General features: G+C 51.3%; 1 protein-coding gene across 1 annotated transcript; it reads left to right on the top strand.

The window, feature by feature from the left end:
* The first annotated feature begins 16,056 nt into the window (after positions 1-16,056).
* On the top strand, positions 16,057-22,207 carry YBX2 (Y-box binding protein 2). The gene is made up of 9 exons (XM_004266930.3): positions 16,057-16,491; positions 17,148-17,211; positions 18,631-18,664; positions 19,525-19,614; positions 20,238-20,522; positions 20,677-20,780; positions 21,050-21,227; positions 21,644-21,728; positions 21,826-22,207. Exons 1-8 carry the CDS (start codon positions 16,215-16,217, stop codon positions 21,692-21,694), a joined length of 1,083 nt encoding a protein of 360 aa, XP_004266978.1. The 5' UTR covers positions 16,057-16,214; the 3' UTR covers positions 21,695-21,728; positions 21,826-22,207.
* The last annotated feature ends 289 nt before the right edge of the window (positions 22,208-22,496 follow it).

Here is a 22,496-nt window from a genome sequence, read left to right as displayed (position 1 = left end):
GACTTTAGCTGGGCTTAAGACTCACACGTTTCAGAAAACTTGTACTGTGGGGTGGGTCCTTGGTCTCAAAACCCATTTCCCCGCTTCCCACTTCCCCTGGTTCCACACATGCGCGAGAGAGCTCTTTACGCTCCACTCTTCCCAGCGCGCTAGTGTGGTCGGGTTACCACCCATCTCAGCTTCACTTCTCTGAACTGTGCGACTCTGCTCTGCCATAGAGTTTCATCCAGAAAGATAGAGCGGTCCTGTCCCAGCCACCATCTTGTTTAAACCCTCGGTCCATGTTGGTCTCTATGGCTTCCATAGAGGCCATTCTACTTCTGAATCCTAAAATAAAGAGATTTACATGGCATTTCTCTTTTTCCCCCAACTGTTCTCTGCGGTCTCCAAAACAGTTGTCTACGAGCACCCTTAGAAAAAATTCTCTATAAAGAAGAGTGCTGTATCAAATTACACTGACATTCTCTAAATCATGGGAAGTGACCAATGAAACCAGAAACAAACTATCTCTCGGAATGAATTTCCCTGGCCCTCGTTCTAGAGAAGAAAGGCGCTGCTTTTCCTGAAAGTTTGTAGTCTTCTTCCTCTAGTTCCTAGGTTTTCAGCACTACCTTCATAGCTACCTTGTTTGCTTCAGTAAGCTAGGTTGACAACAGTATTATGGAACAAGACAAGCAGCTAAATAGCTCGACTTGGAATCCAAAATCCTAAATCTGGTTCTTGTTTAAGATGTGACATGATGGATATGAACTGCAAACACTAGCTTGAATTAATACATTTACGTAGCATATTATACTATCACCCCCAGCTCCTCCCACTCAATTTTCTGAAGTTTCTGCCATTTCCTTTGGGGAAAACAAACTTCCTGGGTGCATTGTTTGAAAGTTCAATTCATGCTCTTCTCAAAGATGTATTGTCCAAATGACCCAACAATTCCACTCCTAAGTATATACCCACCCCAAAGAATTAAAAACAGGTACTCAAATCCTTGCACACAAATGTTTAGAGAGCCTAGATGAACTTTGAAAACATCATGATAGGTGAAAGAAGCCAAACAAAAATAGGTCACATACTCTATGAGTCCATTGATATGAGATATACAGAATAGGTAAATCCATAGAAAAAAAAGCAGGCTGGGGCTTCCGTGGTGGCGCAGTGGTTAAGAGTCCGCCTGCCGATGCAGGGGACGTGGGTTCGTGCCCCGGTCCGGGAAGATCCCACATGCCACGGAGCGGCTGGGCCCGTGAGCCATGGCCGCTGAGCCTGCGCGTCCGGAGCCTGTGCTCCGCAACGGGAGAGGCCACGACAGTGAGAGGCCCGCGTACAGCAAAAAAAAAAAAAAAAAGCAGGCTGGTGGTCACCAGGTGCTAAAAGGGAGGGGAATGGGAAGTAACCGCTTAATGGTCATGGGGTTTTACTTTAGAGTGATGAAATGTTTTGGAATTAGAGGTGGTGGTTGCACAACATATGAATGTACTAAATACCACTGAATTGTTTATTTAAAATGTTTAGTTTTATGTTATGTGAATTTCACCCTCAATTTAAAAACACTTGGAGTTCCCTGGTGGCGCAGTGGTTAAGAATCTGCCTGCCAACGCAGGGGACACGGGTTCGAGCCCTGGTGGGGGAAGATCCCACATGCCTCAGAGCAACTAAGCCCGTGTGCCACAACTACTGAGCTTGCGTGCCACAACTACTGAAGTCCGCACACCTACAGCCCGTACTCCGCAACAAGAGAAGCCACTGCAATGAGAAGCCCCGCGCACTGCAACGAGGAGTAGCCCCCGCTCGCCGCAACTAGGGAAAGCCCGTGTGCAGCAACAAAGACCCAACACAGCCAAATATATAGGTGAATAAATAAATAAATTAATTAAAAATGTTTAATTAAAAAGAAAATGAAAACTCTTGTACACGAATATTCAAAGCAGCATTATTCATAACAGCCAAAAAGTAGAAACTACTCAAATGTCCATCAACTGATGAAAGGGTAAATAAAATATAGTATATCCATACAATGAAATATTATTCAACAATAAAAAGGATTGAAGTACTGGGTACATGCTACAACATGGATGAACCATGAAACATATGCTAAATAAAAGTCAGTCACAAAAGGCCACATACAGTAGTGTGTAATTCCATTTACATGAAATGTCCATAATAGGCAAATCCATAGAGACAGAAAGTAGAGAGTAGTTGCCTAGTGCTTAGGGGTTAGGGAGAAATGAAGACATGGGGAGGGACTGCTAACGACTGCAGGGGAAGGGGCAAAGGGTGTCTTTTAGGATGATGAAAATGTTCTAAAATTGATTGGAGTGATGGTTGCCCTCTTCAGATATTAAAAAACATTGAATTGGGGCTTCCCTGGTGGCGCAGTGGTTGAGAGTCTGCCTGCCGATGCAGGGGACACGGGTTCGTGCCCCGGTCCGGGAAGATCCCACATGCCACGGAGCGGCTGGGCCCGTGAGCCATGGCCACTGAGACTGCGCGTCCAGAGCCTGTGCTCCGCAACGGGAGAGGCCACAACAGGCCCGCGTACCGCAAAAAAAAAAAACAAAAAACCATCGAATTGTACACTTTAAATAATTAAATTGTTAGTATATGAATATCTTGATAAAGCTGTTACTTTAAAAATGTGTTGTTGGAAAAGCTAAAGCTGGTCCTTTGTTTTAAAAAAATAATAACAATAGACATACCTCTGGCAAGATCGACCTAGAAAAAAAAGACATAAACTATGTTAGAAGTGGAAAAGGTCATAAATCAACTATAGCTGAGATTAGAAACCATTATAAGACAAACTATGAAGAAGACTTGCTGAACAAAAGAAAAAAAAATGAGCATTTCCTCAATAAATAAATTACAAAGGGAAAAAGAAAACCAGCAGGGGAAACTACAGATTAAAAAATGTAAGTCAAATGAGTGAGTTTGGACTCAAACAAACTACAAAAGGGTGGGAACATTAAGAGACAATTAGAAGTCTGAACACTGGTATTTTATATTAGGAAATTATTCATTTGTTTGGTGTGCTAATATGAGGTTATTTTTTAAAGTCGTCTTTAACAGTACATATGGAACTATTTACATGTGAAATGATATCTCTGGAGTTTGTCTCAAAATAATACATGAGAGGCAGAAGTGGGGAGAGGTATAGATAAAGCTAAAGTTAGGGGATGGGAAATGGGTTTATGATACTCTTTTTTCTCCTTATGCATGTTTGACATTTTCCATAATCAAAGTGCTTCAGACTGTTCTTTGTTAATACATTTGTAAACAGTCTAAGTGGACAATTTCCTGAAATATATAATGTATGTGTATACATATATACAATTTATCAAAATTAAATCAAAGAAATAGAAAACCTAAATAAACTCTTACCAAATTGATGAAAAAAAAAATGTGTTGTTGGGAATTCCCTGGCGGTCCAGGAGTTAGGACTCTGCGCTTTCACTGTTGAGGGCGTGGGTTCGATTCCTGGTGGAGGGAGGAACTAAGCTCCCACATGCCGTGTGGCGCGGCCAAAACAAAACAAAGTTAAAAAAAAGTCAAACAGACGAAGTGAAGCTTGAGGATGAGCAAATGGGTAACGCTTAGGTGTGGGTGAGGGGGCGGGACGTTCCTGGACCCGCTCTTACAGCACTCAGCTGCTGGGATCAGCGGAGAAACCTTGAGTGCATTCACTCAGTCATCCATTCATTCAGTTCATATTTACTGAGTCCATTAAGTGTCAGATACTTGGGATACAAGGGTGGTGAGATTAGCACTATGGTCCCTGCCCCACAGTTGGGAGGAGGAGATTATCAGATAATAAACAAATGTATAACATTAGCCCGTGTGCTCAGGCCAGTACCTGTCTACCACCAGTGACTGATGGGTTTATGAACAGCAGTTGGTAAGAGAGTAGGAGGAGAAGCCCTGAGAAAATGCCTGAGGGATCTTCCGTGATTTTGACCTTGCTCCTGTGGAAGTTAAGAAAAAGAGGGTGGAGATGGAGAAGAATGAGACTGGAGTGGTTCTGGGCCTGGAGGAAAGGCCCAGGAGTTCTCCCCACCCCCCCATTCCCAGAGGCCTTGCAGAACCCAGGTGCTAGGGAGAGAAGCCAGAAAGTTTCTTAGAAACTGGACCAAGCAAGTAGGGAATAGGTCTGAGGACGGAACAGGGACCCAGCTCACAGAAGAAGGAAACTCAGTGAGCCCATCGCAAATGACTCTAGAGCATTAGATCATTCGTTTGCTCAGTCATTCACTCTCCAGGTAGAAACTGAGGCTCGCTCTGGGCCAAGCCCTGTGGTCAGACTGAAGAGGTAGCCAGGGGACTTCCCTGGTGGCACAGTGGCTACGATTCCGTGCCCCCAATGCAGGGGGCCCAGGTTCAATCCCTGGTCAGGGAACTAGATCCCACATGCATGCCGCAACTGAGAGTTTGCATGCCACAACTAAGGAGCCCGCCTTCTGCAACTAAGACCTGGTGCAACCAAATAAATAAATAAATATATTTTTTAAAAAAGGTAGCCGGGCAACTGCAGAGCAGAGCCATGCGGCCGACAGCAGGGCACGTGGGGGCTGAGTGAGCACCCAGAGGGGCCAAACCCAGCCTGGAAGCCCGGCAGTTCTTTTGTCAGGGAGACACCCGAGCTGAGGAACCTGGAGAAAGATCGGCCCTCAACAGGGTGAGGGAAGGTCTGGGAACTTGGTGGGCAAGGGATAAAGCAAAATTAGCTGGGTATCAACCCTTCTTGGCTGGTCTAGACCCATGAAAAGAACACCTCAAAGGGGAATTCCCTGGCGGCGCAGTGGTTAGGAATCTGCACTCCCACTGCAGGAGCCCTGGGTTCAATCCCTGGTCGGGAACGCAAGCCGCGAGGCCAAAAAAACCAAAAAGAATATCTCAAGGTGTAAGAGAGGAACTGAAGGGCAGATGGCCTCTGTGTTGAGAGAAGGAAGATCCAAGGGGCGGGTTAGGGCCTCAATCCTCAAACAGGACTACTCTTGCTGCATCCTGGGTCCAGGGCCCGTGCACCGGCCCACAGTCACTTGGTCACTCCAAATCCCATTCCTGCCTCCCCTCTCTCCACCTGGCCATTTCTCGTGTGCCTTCAGCACTGAGGTCTGGCTTCACCTCCAGCCCATGCCATCCTGACACTCCCAGGCTAACTTGAATGGCATCTTCTCTGCTCATGGCCCCTGTGCTCACTCCTACCCATCACCTGTCCTACAGACAATATGTCTGTCTCCCTCTCCAGACGCTGAGCTCTGTGTGAGCAGGGTAGTCCCCACACCCACCACAGAACCTGACACATGGCTAGCTCTGAATGTTTATAGAATGAATAAATAAATGAGTGAATGAATGAGGAGGGGCAGCAATCTGAGCCCGAGAGAAACTGCCAGATGCTCAGCGGGAATCAAGAAGAAAGAGGGTTTTAAGACCAGTGAGGGAGGCTTCCCTGGTGGCGCAGTGGTTAAGAATCCGCCTGCCAATGCAGGGACACGGGTTCGAGCCCTGGCCTGGGAAGATCCCACATGCAGCAAAGCAACTAAGCCCGTGCACCACAACTACTGAGCCTGAGCTCTAGAGCCCACGAGACATAACTACTATGCCCACGTGCCACAACTACTGAAGCCTGTGCGCCTAGAGCCCGTGCTCCGCAACAAGAGAAGCCACAATGAGAAGCCCGCTCACTGCAACAAAGAGTAGCCCCCGCTCGCCACAACTAAAGAAAGCCCGTGCACAGCAATGAAGACCCAACACAGCCATAAATAAATAAATTTATTAAAAAAAAAAAAAACACCAGTGAGGGGACCTTCCTGGTGGTTCAGTAGTTAAGACTTCCACTGCAGGGGGCGGCAGATCTGCCGGGAGAAGGTGGGTGAGAAGTTCTGCAAGAAGATCACCAACATTGTAGAGGTGATGAACCGGCACGAGGACACGCCCAAGATGCCCTCACAGTCGGAGGTGGACAACGTGTGTGACATAGGCTTGCCGGACGTGCAGCCCTACCTCTACAAGATCTCCTTCCAAATCGCCGATACCCTGGGCTCCTCCGTCACCAACACCATGCGCAGGCTCATCGAAGACACCCTGGCCCTCTAGGCCTCAATGGGGCCTTGGGCACTCCTTGATGGCTTGCGGACCTTGGCTTCTGGGAATCGTACTGTTAGGCCCTTGGGGCTGTGAAACCCACTCTGGGTCCTTGATGAGACTTGGAAGGGCCACCCCTGGCTTCCTGTTGTGTGGTTGCCAGTCTCTGGTCATCCTCGTCACCTTCACTGACGGTCAAGTCCGGCCTACACTGTCTCTCCGCACCCCTGGTGGGGGTCCCTTTCCTACACTGTACAGAGGAGCCATCACTAGGATGGGAAATAAAGTTGAGAATGTGGAGGAAAAAAAAAAAAAGACTTCCACTGCAGGGGGCATGCATTCAATCCCTGGTTGGGGAACTAAGATCCTGCATGCCATGTGGCATGGAAAAGAAAGACCAGTGAGATGTGGCAGGTGGGTGAAATGGGTGAAGGGGGTCAAAGGTACAAACTTCCAATTATAAAGTAAAAAGTCCTGAGGATGTAATGTACAGCATGGTGACTATACCTAATTACACTGTATTGTATACTTGAAAGTTGCTAAGAGTAGAGCTTCAAAGTTCTCATCACAGGAAGAAGGAAAAATTGTAACTATGTGTGGTAATGGATGATAACTAGATATAGTGTGATAAGGATGTTAACTAGATAGAGTGTGATAATCATTTTGCAATCTATACATATATCAAATCACTATGTTGCACATCTGAAACAAATATAATATTATATGTCAATTATATCTCAAAAACAAAACGAAATCAAAAACAGTGAGATGTGAGTTGAAGTTAGAGATTAAAGAGTCTACTCAGGGCACACATCAGAGCCACCTTGTCCTGACCTGCCAGGAAACAGGTCCAAGACCTGCATGCCCTTCTCTCTCCTGTGTTCACCTCTCCTCGTCTTTACGATGCTCGGTTCAGCTTAAAATAACTGACTCTTCTTGGCACTGGTGCCCCCAATTTGTTCTTTGAAGGAAAAGGGGACTGGGCAACTCAGAGATGAGTGGGACTCACGAACTCCTAGTTTCACAAAGGGGAAACCAGCTTTAGAGATGGAAGTTGGACAAGAAAGAAGTTTCCCCGCCGTGCGATGCAGGGGACGTGGGTTGGATCCTTGGTCTGGGACATAAGATCTCACATTCCAGAGGCGCAACTAAGCCGTCGCGCCACAACTACTGAGCTCGCACGCCTCAACTGGAGCCCACGTGCCGCAAACTACAGAGCCCACGCGCTCTGGAACCCGCGTGCCACAGCTAGAGAAGAGAAAACCCGCACGCCACAACTAGAGAGAAGCCCGCTTGCCACAATGAAAGATCCGGCATGCCTCAATGGATATCCCGCGTGCCGCAACTAAGACCCGATGCAGCCTTAATTAATTAATTAATTAAATTTAATTTAAAAAAGAAAGAAAGAGGATTCCCCCGGCTTGAGGCCCATCTCCTGCCTGTTTAGAGAGGAGGGAGTCTCCCCTCCTGCCAACCCTGAAGAGGAAGTTCCTCAAGTCTGCCCTGCAGTTCATCTGCGTAGCCCATCTTAGGGGCTGCTTGGGCTCCCCAGACTGAGCTGTAATGTCAGAGTTTGATCTGACCAAACTACCCCCACTGTCTTCTGCAGCCTGCCAGGGAGGACTAAATCCTCACCAAAGGGGTTAGTCCTCTGAGAAGAGTCAATTCCACCGAGAAGAACCCAGTAAAGCGCTTTAGACATCATTCAGGCACCTCTGGATTCAGGACAGGATTTTTGCCTGGATTCGAGGCCTGCGGGATTTAGGTTCCAACCTCCCCATCCCAGCTGTTCCTCGCCAGAGCCTCCGCAGGCCTCCTGCACCTCCCAACACAGTCATGCCCTTCCCCCTCCTGGGCCACTCACACTGTGTAGCTTTTGAAACCGAGCAGGACCCTGTGGGGCTCCTGGGCATGGAAGCCTTTCTGTCCCCTGTTTCTTGTTTGTAGGGAACAGATTCCAGCCTCCATGACCTTCCCTGGGTTCCAAAGGGCAGATTCAAACAGTTGCTCCTCGGGAAGGGAGAGGATGCAGACAGAGACAAGGGAGAGGCAGCCAAGAAACCACCTGAGGCAACATTAAAGGAACCAGAGAAGTCAATCAGGATTAGGAAAGCAGGGACTTCCCTGGTCCAGTGGTTAAGACTCCTGCAGAGGGCGCAGGTTCAATCCCTGGTCGGGGAACTAAGATCCCACATGCCAGGCCAAAAAAAAAAAAATTAGGAGACCACCTGAGACAAGATGAAAGGAGTGCAAGCCCTGCACACACTCTAATCTTATCAGCAACCCCACACTTGATCCATTGCTATAAAAACTCCTCACCAGTTCCTCATGGGTTGGGACACACAATTCTGAGAGGCATGAGCCCGCTGTGTCCCCCTTTGCCTGGCAAAGCAATAAGGCTATTCTTTTCTACTTCACCCAAAACTCTGTCTCCGAGATTCAATTCGGTACATCACTTTGGCCCAGTCACTTAGCCTCTCTGGGACTATCTCCTCATCTGTGACAATAGAGAGTTCAACACTTACTTCATAGGGAGCTCAGCCTGACCTAGGGCTGTAACTCCCATCTGCGCGGGGCTCCAGCCTCAACTTTCTCCTGAGCCGCAGACGCATCCCTCAAACTGCCTGCCTGAGCGCTCTTCTTGGATGTTTCAAACAAGCCCCAAACCAAGCCCCTGACTATGTTCCTCTTGCCAGGGTTTCTCGTGGAAATAAATAGCATCAGCATCTGCCCACGTTCAAGCTAAAACCCTAGATTCCGTGATTCCTTTTCTCTCACCGCCACATCCAGTCCACCATCAAGCCCTGCAGACACTACTTCCAAAATGTACTTCAAACGCGTCCATTTCTCTCCATCCTCACTAATCCGCGGCCCCATCACCTCTGCCTCCCTCTAGTTTATTTTCCCCAGAGCAGCCAAGTAATATTTTTAAAATGTAAGTCAGGTAGGGGAGGCTGTGCATGCATGGGTGCAGAGGGTATATGAGAAATCTCTGTATCATCCACTTAATTTTGCTGTGAATCTAAAACTGCTTTAAAAAATAAAGTTTTGGGAATTCCCTGGTGGTCCAGGGGTTAGGACTCGGTGCTTTCACTGTCGAGGGCGCAGGTTGGACCCCTGGTCAGGGAACTAAGATCCCGCAAGCCATGCAGTGTGGCCCCCCCAAATTTTTTTAATTAAAAAAATAAAGTTTATTAAAAAATAATAAATTAGACCATATCACTCATTCCCCCTTTTAAAACCCTTGAAAGGGGACTTCCCTGGTGGCGCAGTGGTTAAGAACCCGCCTGCCAGTGCTAGGGGACAGGGGTTCGAGCCCTGGTCTGGGAAGATCCCACATGCCACGGAGCAACTAAGTCTGTGCGCCACAACTACCAAGCCTGCGCTCTACAGCCTGTGAGCCACAACTACTGAGCCTGTGTGCTGCCACTACTGAAGCCCACATGCCTAGAGCCTGTGCTCTGATACAAGAGAAGCCACTGCAATGAGAAGCCCGCGCACCGCAACGAAGACCCAACGCAGCCAAATAAATTATTAATTTATTTTAAATTTTAAATAAAAATAAAACCCTTCAAAGACTTCCCATCACTCTTAGGATAAAATCCAGGTTCCAAAGCGTTGGCTAATCTGGCCCTGCCTATCTCATCCTCCACCTTGTTCACTAAACATTTTCCTCTGATAGGCTCATGTCTCTTCTGCATCAGGGCCTTTGCATTAATTTTTTTTTCATGTGCCTGGAACTCTCTTCCCTAATCCCAACACTTGGCTGTCTTCTTCTCATCCTTCAGGTCACAGCATAAACTGTGACACACCTCCCAGCAGTGTCTTCCTGGTGGCCTAATTCTAGATTATCCCCTTACAGCCTCCTATTCTACACACCACACCAATCTGTGCATTTCCTTCATGGCTTTGATTACATCTGTTATTATCATGTATATCTGTTGACTTATTTCATCACCTCCTTTACTAGACTGTAAGTGGTGTGAGGGCAGGGAGTGTCTTATTCACCACCGAATAAGTGTCTTCCCAGCACCTTTTATAGCACCTTGGCGCACAGAAAGTGCTCACTAAATGCTTGTTGAGGAAATAAATGAACAGGCATATTTTATTGTAAACCACCTGAACTATTTTTATTTGTTTATGTATTTATTTATTTATTTATTGGCTGCACCGCCTGGCTTATGAGATCTTAGTTCCCTGACCAGGGATCGAACCCAGTCTCTCTGCAGTGGAAGTCCAGAGTCCTACGCACTGGAGCGCCAGGGAATTCCCCACCTGAACTATTTTTAGAAGACACACAGAGTTGCTAAGGAGCGCTGTGGTGATCATTCCATCCACCCTGCCTTCCCCACCACATGGTCGGAGGAAGGTACTCAATAAATGTCAGTGAAGTTAATTCAAACAGGGAATCCCTGGAACTTTGAGAACGGATTTAGTATCATGGAAGTTGAGGTTGAAAGAGAGCGTTGTGTAACAGTGCTGTCTGCTAGAACTTTCTGTGATGACAGATCTGTACTGAGAAAAAAAAGCATTTTAGAAAGATCTTTCTGGCTTTCTTCTTTCATTCAGTCAACTCTTTACTGGCCACTTACCAGATGCCAGGTACAGTTTTAGATGCTTAGAATACAGCAGTGAAGAAGCCAGCCAAGAACCCGGGCTTATATACATTAAAAACAAGAAACTATCAGGTACTGAAAGTACTACAGTGAAAATAAAGGCAGGGTTAGGACAGAATGACTGGGAGGCTATTTTGCTTGTGGGGTGCTTCGTGAAAAGTGGATGGGAGGGGGGCAATTTTGGAGGATGCAGGTGAGAAATGCTGAGAGCATGAAACAGGTAAGCACAGCAGAGTGCATATCACCACAGCCAGATATACTGGAGCCCTTTCCCGAGACAGGGGACCCTGGAGAGTTCCAGTTGGCAGCTGGGCATCACAGATCTGGAGCTCGGGAGGGTGGTCTGGGCTAGCGGCATAGACTGGGGAGTCATCTGTGTTTGGGTTGTTTATTGGTTTCCTAGGGCTGCTGTAACAAAGTGTCACAGACTTGGTGCTGAAAACTACAGAAACTTATTCTTACAGTTCTATAGGATAGAAGTCTGAAATCAAGATGTTGGCAGGGCTGCCCTCTCTTCCAAGTCTTGAGAAGAGGATCCTTCCTTGCCTCTTGCAGCTTCTGGTAGCCCAGGCACTCCTTGGATTGCAGCTATAGCACTGGCGTCTCTGCTCTGTCATCGCATGGCATTGTCCCTATGTGTCTGTCTTTACGTGGTAGTTTCCTCTTATAAGGACACCAGTCACATGGATTAGGGCCTAGCCCAATGACTTCATCTTGATTTCATTTCATCTGCAAGGACCTTATTTCCAAATAAGGTCACATTCACAGGTACCAGGGGTTGGGGTTTCAACGTATATTTTGGGGGACACAATTCTACCTGTAACAGGTCATAGCTGAAGCAGTGGAAGTGGACAAGTTCCCCAAAGGTGACAGAGTCAGAACAGAAGAACTGGGGACTCTAGCAAATAAAAGCTTGAGGAGCCCACGAAGAAGTCTGAGAAGGAGATGGTCTCCAGTTACATCTGTCACATAGACAGAGGTGGAGGAACAAGGGCAAAAAAAGGGTCCATTGAACTAAGTGACAGAGCAGATGTCAGTGTCTTTCCTCATGACCCTCCCCCCTCCCAAGGGAAGAAGCAGAGCCTGGGTGATGGAAACAGTCTTTTAAGAAATGTAGTTTCAAAGGCTGGTATATATAGGATGGATAAACAACAAGGTCCTACTGTAGAGCACAAAGAACTATATTCACTATCCTGTGATAAACCATAATGGAAAAGAATATGAAAAAGAATGTATACAAGTCACTTTTCTGTACAGCAGTAATTAACACAACATCATAATTCAACTATACTTCAATAAAAAATAAATTAAAAAAATTAGTTTCGAAGGAAAAGCCTGACATATGGAAAGTACTAGAGGGAATGTGGGGGTCAAAGGATTGTTGGGGAAGATAGGAAAGTATAGTCCCAGCACAGTGGAAGGAGGTTGGCGACTTAGAAGATGGGCTCTGGGGGACATCCCTGGTGGTCCAGTGGCTAAGTCTCTGAGCTCCCAACGCAGGGGGCCCGGGTTCGATCCCTGGTCAGGGAACTAGATCCCACATGCCGCAGCTAAGAGTTCACATGCCACAACGAAGATCCCGCGTGCCACAACGAAGACCCGGCGCAGCCAAAATAAATAAATAAGTAAATATTTAAAAAGAAAGAAGATGGCCTCTGGAGTTGGGCTGGTCTGCACTGGATTCTCAGCTTGGCTTGTTCAAGAGCTGTGTGATTTTAGGATGGTTGCTTAACTTCACTATTCCTCTGTTTTGTTATCTGGAAAATGGGGATAATTATACTAGTATCCACTTCTCAGGGCTGCTGGAAGGAGTAAATGACTGAAGACATTTAAAGTGTTTAACACAGCATGTGGCACATACTTAGTGCTCAATAAATATTGACTCTTACTGCAATTAGGTTAAAAAAATACAAGGAGGAGGTTTCTAGAAGGAGGCAGTAAGTAATATCAGATATAGTAGGTAGGACAGGACGTAGAGGGCAGAGAAAAGGTCAAGGATTTGGCGGAGTACTAGCAGAACCTGGAAAAGGAGAGGGCAAAGCTAACAGTAGCTAAAGAGCAAATGGGGCAAGAGAGGGAGGGGCTGTAGGTATGGAACACTCTCTTGGTAGCAGCTGAGAAATAAGAGAGCAGGTATTAGCAGACAGAAGAAGCAATAGACCTTGATTTGGGCAGCAAGGAGAAAGTTAGAGGCGGAAGTCGCTGGTAGTGTTTGGTACTAAGGGTAAAGCGAGGCAACAGCATCTTGTAAATCTTTCACATATCTCAGTTTGATACCATAAATCTTCACCTTTGCTGTGCTGAGCCTGGGCATCCAGGGGAAACTGTTCTACAAAGGAGGAATGGGCACTAAGGAATGATTGTGGGTAAGTGGCGACATACCTCAGCATGGGAGGGGGAAAAAGAGGAGCCTGGATGAGGACTTACGTTTCAGAAGGCTGAGAAGCAATTGGCTAGAGGATGTCTGGCTCAGAGTCTGCTAGAAGGTGGGAAAGACTCAGGGCTGGAGACACACGGGTTTAAGAGCCATCAGTAGCAGATGGTCACCAAAACCAGGGGAATGGATAAAATTACCTATAGAAGGGGGGTGACAGGAGAAGACAGTCCAGGAAAGATTGAGGCTGGTGGAGAACAAGCCACAGAAGGAGAGGTATCAGGGCATGGGGGAAGGTGAAGCTGTGGAAGCTTTGGCAGGACCACTTCTGCAGATGAAGTTGAAAGAGAACCCAAAACCAGGCCCCAAATGTCTCAGTTAAGAAGAGGGTGTGGACCATTGGTGAAGCCATCTCAGTGGAGTTGTGGGGACAGAAACCACGTTTGGGTTGGTGGGGTGTGAAAGAAAGATGAGGAAGTAGAGACAGTAGAGACTTTCTTCAGGAAGTTTTGTGTTAAGTTGATGGAGAGGTGTAGAGCAAGAGTTAGGAGGTAGGGGTTTTGTTTTATTTATTTATTTATTTTTAACAGTGAACAAGATAGGCCAGATTGCAGGTGGGCAGGAAATGACAGAAAGAGAGGGACAGTAAGAGGAGGAAGGCTTTTCACAAGAATGCCTGGAGCCCTTGTTATCTATAGTACTTAAAAATATTTAAATAGGGACTTCCTTGGCAGTCCAGTGGTTAAGAATTTGGGCTTCCACTGAAGGGGGCATGGGTTCGATCCCTGGTGGGAGAACTAAGATCCCGTATGCCTTGTGGGGTGTGTGTGAGTGTGTGTGTGTGTGTGTGTGTGTGTGTGTGTGTGTATGAAATTAAATAACCAGAAAATTACATGCACAAACCCTTCAACTGAACAGGGATATTAATTGCAAATCTCTGTGGCATCTGCTACTTCTTATCCATGGGGATAGAGAGTATGTAACTGTTGTATGTCTAAGTATTGTTTCATGTCTCGGTGCTGTCGGCCAAATGTACTTTTCCTGCAGCACCCTTGATCTCCTGACATATTTGTAATTTTACTACAAATAGGGCTCACCCTTTCTGTTAGCTTCCTCTCTCTCACCTTCTAACCTTACAGTTAACCAGTCCACACCTGAGCTCCCTCTGTACCTTCCACGCGATTCTTTGGTTGCCGGGGTCACACTGTGAGTTACCTTGCTTGCCTCCCCCCAGCCTTGGTCTCATGCTTCTCGAATTCCTTGAGCTCAGGGCTGGATACAGGTAAGTTGGTCCTTAATAGTCTAAAAGAGGGTGGTCATTTCTTTATCCTTCACGGCCTCGCCTTGATTTAGTTGTTTTCGCATCTTTTCTCTTTTTCTGGTGCCCGATGCCCCGGGAAACAGAATCTTCAACTGCGAAAGGGTGGGAGCGGTGGGGCTAGCGGGGTAGCGGTGGAAGGACAGAGAGGAAGCCGGGGCGGGCGGCCTCCCGAAGCGGCCGGCAGAGGGCGCGCCGGCACCGGGATTGGCAGCGGCCGCCGTCTGGAAAGCGGACGCTGGCCTGGCGGGGGACTTCGGGGCTGCGGAAGCGCACGTGGGGCCGGGCAGAGCCTGGGGGCACGTGTGCTGCCCGGGGGCGTGCTGTCCCTGCTAAAAATACGCGTCCTGCCCGGGTCGGGGAGACGGCCCTCGGCGGGAGCGGCTTCTGGAGCCGCATCTTTCTGGGAGAGAGAGAGCGTCTCCCGGGCCGGACACCTGGACTCCCGAGAAACCCGGGGCAAGCCTCGCACAGGGCCTCAGTTTTTTCATCTGTGGAATGGGGACCATTCATTTGCTCAAGCAATATTGCGTGCCAGTGTTATGCCAGGCACTGTTCCAGGAGTCAGGCATAACTACACGGTTTTTGCTGTGGAGTTCACGGCTTAAGAGTTTCGGAGTGGGCAGGAATAGTATAAATAAGCAATTTCATGTTTCAAAAAATGCCATGAGAAAAGTAAAGAAGTGATAGTGAGGAGTGAAATGTAAGCTGATACTTGAAGCCAAGTCACCCTGAGAGACATGGAGGCAGACGAAACTGCCTTGAGTCCGAAGAGCCTGGCCAGTTGGATAAAAGGAAGAAGGCGGAGGGAGCAGCCAGGGAGAGGGCGAGGAGCTGGAGACGGAGGCCCCACCTAGCCGGAGACCAAAGCGCCCAGCACTGTGGACCCTGAAACTGATCTCGGGTGGAAAACATCAGAACGGCGGTGGTTTGTGCGGAGGTTGGACCTGCCCGGAAGGGGCTCGAGGGAACCTCCCAGAGCGAGGGAAAAACACCTTGATTAAGGTGTTGATTACATGGATGAACACGTTTATCAAAACTCAGCGAAGAGTTGTGCATTTTGCTGTATGTAAATTATACCTCAAAAACAAACTAAAGTGTGAGAGTCCTCGGCTTGTGAGAGCAACCGTGAGCTGGGGAAGTCTGGCTGGCCGCGCGGGCTGATCCCGCAGGCCAGGGTGTGTGGGTCATCCTCTAGGGAGAGGGTCGGACGGGCTGGGAGAAAGCAACCACACCTGGCGCTGTGCTGGCAAGCGTGGCCTCGAGAGTGGAAGCGAGCGGTGCCGCTCACAGCCGGGACCGAGGCTGCGGGCTCAGGCCCCCCGCCCGGGTCGTCAGAGGCAACCTTGGAGCTGCGCCCCCCGCCCCGCCCCGCCCTTCGTGCAGAGGCCAGGTGGCGGTTGGGGCGCGACCAGCCCGTTTGATTTCCCGCGGCCGGTGGAAAGGGGCGGGGGGAAGGGAAAGAGGCCGTCGGCCAATGGGTTGGGCTGTGGTGGGTCACGTGACGGCAACGGGGAGGGGCCCAGGTGTACTTACAAGGCTGCGGGCGGGGGCCTCGGCCTCCTCGCCAAGTTCAGGAGGCGGGGCCGGCGTGCTGGCCTGGGGGGGTAGCTTCGCTAGGATTGGCCTGTGGCCGGGAGGCGGGGCCTGCGCGCGCCGCGGCTGCGGGCTCCGATTGGCCTCGGCTCAGGGCCCGCTGCCGGCGTGCAGGCGAGGCTCGGGGCGCGAGGACCAAGCCTGGCAGTGGGTTCGCGAGCCAGGGGGAGGGGCCGGGCCGGTGGCGGCGGAGGAGGAGGAGGTGGCGGCGGGGGCCGGTACTGGGCCCGGCGGGATGAGCGAGGCGGAGGCGGCAGTGGTGGCGACAGCGGCCCCCGCGGCCACGGTGCCCGCGACGGCGGCAGGGGTGGTAGCGGTGGTGGTTCCGGTGCCCGCAGGGGAGTCGCAGAAAGCAGGCAGCGGGGCGGGCGGAGTCGGAGCCGCAGCCTCCTCGGGCCCCGCTGCTGGGACCCCCTCGGCGCCGGGCCCCCGCACTCCTGGCAACCCAGCGACGGCGGCCTCGGGGACCCCCGCGCCCCCGGCCCGGAGTCAGGCGGACAAGCCGGTGCTGGGTGAGGGGCGGGGCGCGCGCCAGGGCTGCTCTAAGGGGGTCGGCGGGCTGGGGGAGGGGCATCGTGGACCCCGGTGGGGTCCGGAAAGCCGAAGGCCGGTTTGGCTCGAGACTCAAAGGACTACCTAGGCTGAGGCCAGCGGACCGAAGTGGGTTCCCCTGGTGGGAAATCCTGCAGTTCTTGGGCGGGAGGGCGTGGTTAGTCTGGTAGGGTCTGGCCACGCCCCCGGGGCGGGAGACTTTTGGCCTTGATGACTCGAGTTAGTGTTAGGTAAATCTCTGGGACCAGGAAGCAAGTGCACTAGTGACCCTTACACTGGGAGGGCTAGAGAGACCCTCAGTTATGACCTGAGGGCGGAAGTTCGTGGACCAGGTGAGTACCCGGTTCTAGGTGAAGGGCCTTGATTTGTAGGATGTGAGGAACGGTGCCTTAGAATCGGAAGTTTTGAAAGCCTGAGCCCCCCTGTATGGGCGCTTCCATTTACGTAGTGGAACTGGGGTAAGAATGCCTTGAAGCTACTGGGTGAAACCTGGTTGGCGTGAAGTTAAGCTTAATAGGTAATAGGGAGGTAGACTAGATTTTGGAGTGTCTCAAAACTGAGTCGAACTCCATCTCTTTCCCCATCTTACTGTCCCCACTGCATCCCTGCCTGGCAGCAATCCAAGTCCTGGGCACTGTCAAATGGTTCAACGTGCGGAATGGTTACGGATTCATCAACAGGTATCTGAGGAACCCAGGGAGGGGGTGGAATGGGTGCCTTCCAAACTGGCCTGTGGGACTGGACACCTTTCCAGCTTCATCCCTACCCCTACCAAGGCACATGGTTGCAATGTCCAGCTGACGCTGATTGAAAGTCTTTAACCACAGCACAGATGTGGCCAAGACGAAGCCGCCTCCACATCTTCAAGGGCAGCAGAGGGTTAATGATCTAAGAAGTTGGCAAACCTGGTTCTGACCCTCCCAAGCCTGTCTGGGTCACCTTCTGGTTTAGTTTGCCGCCGCCTTTGTGGCAGAATGTACCTGCTCTCTGTGCCTCCGGGCTGGAATCCTCACTCATTTCCTGTTTAGGGCAGCACACTTAGCACTCTCATAACTCATCTCCCTAACGGAGCTGTTAGCTCGTTGAATCAATCCCCCACCTGATGGGACTGCGTCCGGTGGGGGTTGGGGAAGGGAGGCGCCAGCACAGCCCGAGGCTGCTGCTTTCCTTCAGTTCCGCAGCCCCTCCCACCCACCCACCCACCCCCGCCCCCGCACTGGGCGGGGCGTAGTGGCGGATTCTGAGCGGAGCCAGGTCTCTCCCAGAGGGCCTTCCCCAGCCCAGGCACCCTGCCGAGCCCAGACCTCCTGGGAGGTCCCAGTTCCCTCTTAGCAGGCTGACCTTTGTGCAGATCTAAGTGCTTTAAAGCTAGAACACTTGTTCTAGGGAAGGGTCCCTCTCTAATTCTGGAAATGAGGACTCCTGGGAGGTTCTGAGGGAAGACCTCACCCCTCCCCCATTGGGGTGCTAGGATAAACTGGGGTGATAGGCAAGGTCGTGACAGATCGAATGTTCTCTCTCATCCTTGATTTCTTGGTGTGTTGAGAGGGGGCCTGGGGTTCACCTCCAGGCTGAGAACACAGTTTTGTGGCTGTTTGGAGCAAGTTCTTGACCCATTTTCCCCTCCTCAAACGTGTTCTGCACCTCAACTCCCGTCCCCACTTTCTCCCCCCTTGACTATAGAAGGAAGGAAACCGAGTGGAATTTTCCACCCGTGATGTGGGTTGGGGAAGAGGGGTTGTTGGCTGGGGACAGTTATACCCAGCACCACCAGGTTCTAAGGTGCCCTGGGGTAGAGGGTGGAGTGCTCAGCAGGTGAAATCTGGCCCAGCTCCTTCAAGGTGCCTTTGCCTCCCCCCACAGCCCTTTCCTCGTGAAGCCCAGGTTTTTCATGGAGGTTTTAGGGATATTTGCTTCATACCAGCTTCAGGGGGCCCCCGCTGGCTCTTGTCTCACTCCCTGGGCCCTGTTTCACCCCAAGCTGCCGTGGAAGGTGGAGAGGATGGGGCCACAAGTCTTAGGAATGGCAGCTAGGGAGGCTTCAGTGGAGGTGAGCGCCTTACCAAAGTCACCCCCTAACAACCCATCCTGTCCTGCAGGAATGACACCAAGGAGGATGTCTTTGTTCACCAGGTAAGAGCTAGGTTGACTTTCTGAGGGGAGGAACCCGCCCTCTTTGATGGCTTTTGCCCTTATCCTTAGCAGCACAGATCATGTTTCTCCAGCTTTCATCTCCTACCCGGAAATAGTTCCCCCATCCACCCGCCTCAGGTGCCTGTATTAACTGCATTGGCCCCACTTGTGTTGGGTTGTCTCTGTAAGAAACGTACCTGTTGCCCTCTGGGCATGGCACGCTCACTACCTACTGGGACCTGTGAACACCCTTAGAATGAATTACAGGCGGTGTCCAAGGGAAAGGACACAGGCTTGCGCTACTTGGGTGCAGTGGTTCTCAAAGTGTGGTCCCTGCAACAGCAGCATCACCTGACATCCAAATTCTCAGGCCCACCTCAGTCCTAGCGAATCAATCAGGCTTGGGGGAGGGACCAGCAGCCTGTTTTTACAAGCTCTCCAGGTGTTTGTGATGCACGCACAGTTTGAGAACCACTGCTTTGGTGGAGAGCGCTCTCAGTGGGATTGAGGTAAGAAGCACAGTACGTTTTACCCACTTTGCAACTTAAGACTCTCTCAGCTTTTTGTTTTGCTTTTGAGTTCATGTTTCTTGCCTCCCTTCTTGAAATCCTTGAGGGGTGGGGGAGGAGGGAGTGTGTTCTGGGGACCATGGTGAACTGCACAGTTGTTTGAAAGCCGCTAGTTTGTGGCTTTTCCCCCGCTAAACTTTGACTGCCTTCTCCTTGCTCCACCCTCCAGCCCCAGCCCACAAGTATTCAATAAAATTTTGAAAAGAATGAAATTGGGTGGTGGACCCAGCAGGGGCGCGAGAGACTCCCGGCTGGCTGTCCTCACCTTTCTCCTGGCCTTTCCCTAACCAGACAGCTATTAAAAGAAACAACCCGAGGAAGTTTCTGCGCAGCGTTGGAGATGGGGAGACTGTGGAGTTCGATGTCGTGGAAGGAGAGAAGGTTCGAGGGCTGCGGTGGGATGGAGAGCCCACCAAGCCGTGGGAGGGTGGCCTGGAAGTCCCCTGAGGCTCTGGCCTCCTCAGGCCAGCTCCTCCTCTGGCCGAGCAGCCCAGGCTGTAGGACCAGGACTGTGTCCTCATGCAGACCTTGTCATCCTTAACGTTCTGGCCACTCCAAGGGATGTCCTAAAGAACGTGTCGCTGTCACCAGTCAGCAGTATCTGGGTTTCTTTGTAGTTCACCAAATACTCCCATGCCTGTTCTCCACGCGGGGCCCGTGCCCACATTCTCCTCTCAGAATCAGCCCTCCCGGAGACAGACACCTACTGCCAGCCCTCTTTCTCCCTCCCCACCCCACCTCCAGGCTAAACCTCAAGAGGGTCCAGTGGCAGCTATTTCAAAAGGACCAGTTGCAGATGTGGTCCCTCCTAGAAGGGTCCAAACACCTGCCACTCTTTCTCTGGGGAGGGTGGAAAGAAGTAGAAGTTATAGGACCTGGAGGAAAGCTGGAAAGGGGCATTTAGCTGGAAGGATGGGAAGACAATGATTCAGGCAAGACTGGGAAGGTTGCGCACTGGTTTTTGGAGCAGGTTCTCACCCATTCCTCCCCACCTCCCCCCGCAGGGCGCAGAAGCTGCTAATGTAACTGGGCCCGGTGGGGTGCCAGTGAAGGGCAGCCGCTATGCCCCCAACCGACGTAGGTTCCGCCGATTCATCCCCCGGCCCCGCCCAGCTGCCCCGCCACCCATGGTGGCAGAGGCTCCATCGGGCCGGACAGAACTAGGCAGCGAAGGGGAGCGTGCTGAAGACTCCGGGCAGCGGCCCAGACGACGGCGCCCACCACCCTTCTTCTACCGACGGCGCTTTGTGCGAGGCCCTCGGCCCCCCACCCAGCAGCCGCCCATAGAGGTGAGGGGAACTGGGAACGTGGGAACCAGCTGCGAGAGTTGGTGAGGCTGGAGACCAGAGTCCCCAGACGAAGCAGAATGGTGGCCTGGGAAGAGCTGCAGACGCCTGGACAGCTGGTGCCACCCGGCTCACCTGGGCCTTTGTGTGTTCCCAGGGCACTGATGGGGCAGAACCCAAAGAGAGAGCCTCGTTGGAGGGGGACCAACAGCAGGGAGATGAGCGGGTACCCCCACCCAGATTCCGGCCCAGGTACCGAAGGTAAGACTCCCTGTCCTGGGCTCTGTCTTCCCCTTCGCCAGCCAGTATGGGGACAGGAGGATGGGAAGGGGATGGCCCTGAAGCCAGTGGTCATGAGGGCTGGGTAGCTGAGCAATTACTGCTGAGGTGCCCAGGGGTTAGCAGGCACTGCTGGGGTGGGGTGGGGATGGAGAGGCAGCCTGGTCCACCTCTGCTGGGTGGCCCTGGGAGGGAGGGACGTGGTCCGCACAGGGCTCCTATCCCTTCAGGGTCCCTACTTTTCTCCCCAGGCCTTTCCACCCCAGGCCACCCCAGCAGCCCACCACAGAAAGTGGGGATGGCGAGACCAAGCCCAGCCAAGGCCCCACTGACGGTTCCCGGCCTGAGCCCCAGCGCTCACGAAACCGCCCCTACTTCCAGCGGAGACGTCAGCAGCCCCCTGGACCCGGGCGGCCCACAGCCCCAGAGGTGAGGACCTTGGACTGTCCGTGTGTGGCAGGGGAAAATAAAGGAAAAGGCTGTGGCCAACTTGCCTGTCTCCCTTCTTCCCCCACTTCTGTCTTCTTTTCCTTTCCCTTCCCTCTCTTTGTCCCCCTTCTCCTGGCCTTGCTCCCACCCACGCTGTTTCACACAGCCTGACACCCAAGAGACAGTGCTGCTGGGTCCACGCCTGGCGGGCACCCCAACCCACCAGGAAACCCCAGCAGAGGCGGTCGAGCCCACGTCACCCCCTGCAGACTCCCTCTCAGCTCTGCTGGGAGCCCCAGCACCAGCCTGTGGATGTGAACTGGGGGAGGAATGGGAAGAGAAAAGGTGGGAGGAGGTTGAAGTTGGGGGCTCCAAAGGACAAGAGGGTCTCAGTCGGCCACCCTTGTTCTCTCTAGACCTCGGCCCCCATCAACAGTGGGGACCCCCCAACTGGCATACCGGAGTGATTCCAACTCGAAGGACACCCAGAGCCACCATCTGGTGAGTGGCAGGCCCAGGACAGGTACCAAGAGGGTGGGGATGGGGCTGGGTGGTGATAAGCTGCTGGTCGTGATTTTTCGGTCTCTCTTCCTCTCAGGTATCTGCCAGTTTTTCCAACTGACCTGGATCCTACCCAGCACCTCCCTCCCCGCTTTCCCACAATTCATGACATCGAAACACCAGCTTTTCCCCTTTTTCCTGGAGACTCAGGAGGGCCAAAGCAACAGCCTTTGGCTTTTTTTTCTCTCCCTGACCAAGAGTTAAAGGAAGGGATCCATCCTTATAGTTCAGAGTCACCAACTCCCTCCCCTAAATCAGGCTGAGAAGGAACCAGCCAGCTCTTACCTCCTCCTGGTTGTTTTTCTTTCCCCTCCCAGTTTATTTTTTGTTTCCCCACTACCCCCTACCTCTGAAGCCATTTTATGAACCGTCATGTGCCACCTGAGCCTCCAGTAAAAACAAAAACAGGCTTTCCTGTTGTCTTGGTCTCTGCCTCTTTTCTGTTCAGAGCCTCGCTAGTAACTTACTGTAGAGGGGGCGGCGGCAGGGCCTGCGCTCAGATCCTGTGCCCACGTTTCTAGCTGTACAGCTCTGCAGAAGTGCCTTCATCCCTGTGAAGTTGACTTTTCCCATCTGTGAAACGGGGCTAATGCCTCGCTGGCAGAATGAGTGTTTCCTGAAGTGCCGAGAGCAGCGTCTGGCACCTGCAGCGTCACCTTACCGAGCATTTACTACCGTTAAGGAAAGCAGTGACTACAACTCTTGAGG

The sequence above is a fragment of the Orcinus orca genome, chromosome 19 (assembly GCF_937001465.1).
Source record: "Orcinus orca chromosome 19, mOrcOrc1.1, whole genome shotgun sequence".
In the NCBI taxonomy this organism is placed as follows: Eukaryota; Metazoa; Chordata; class Mammalia; order Artiodactyla; family Delphinidae; genus Orcinus; species Orcinus orca.
This window is presented reverse-complemented; position numbering and strand designations above follow the sequence as displayed.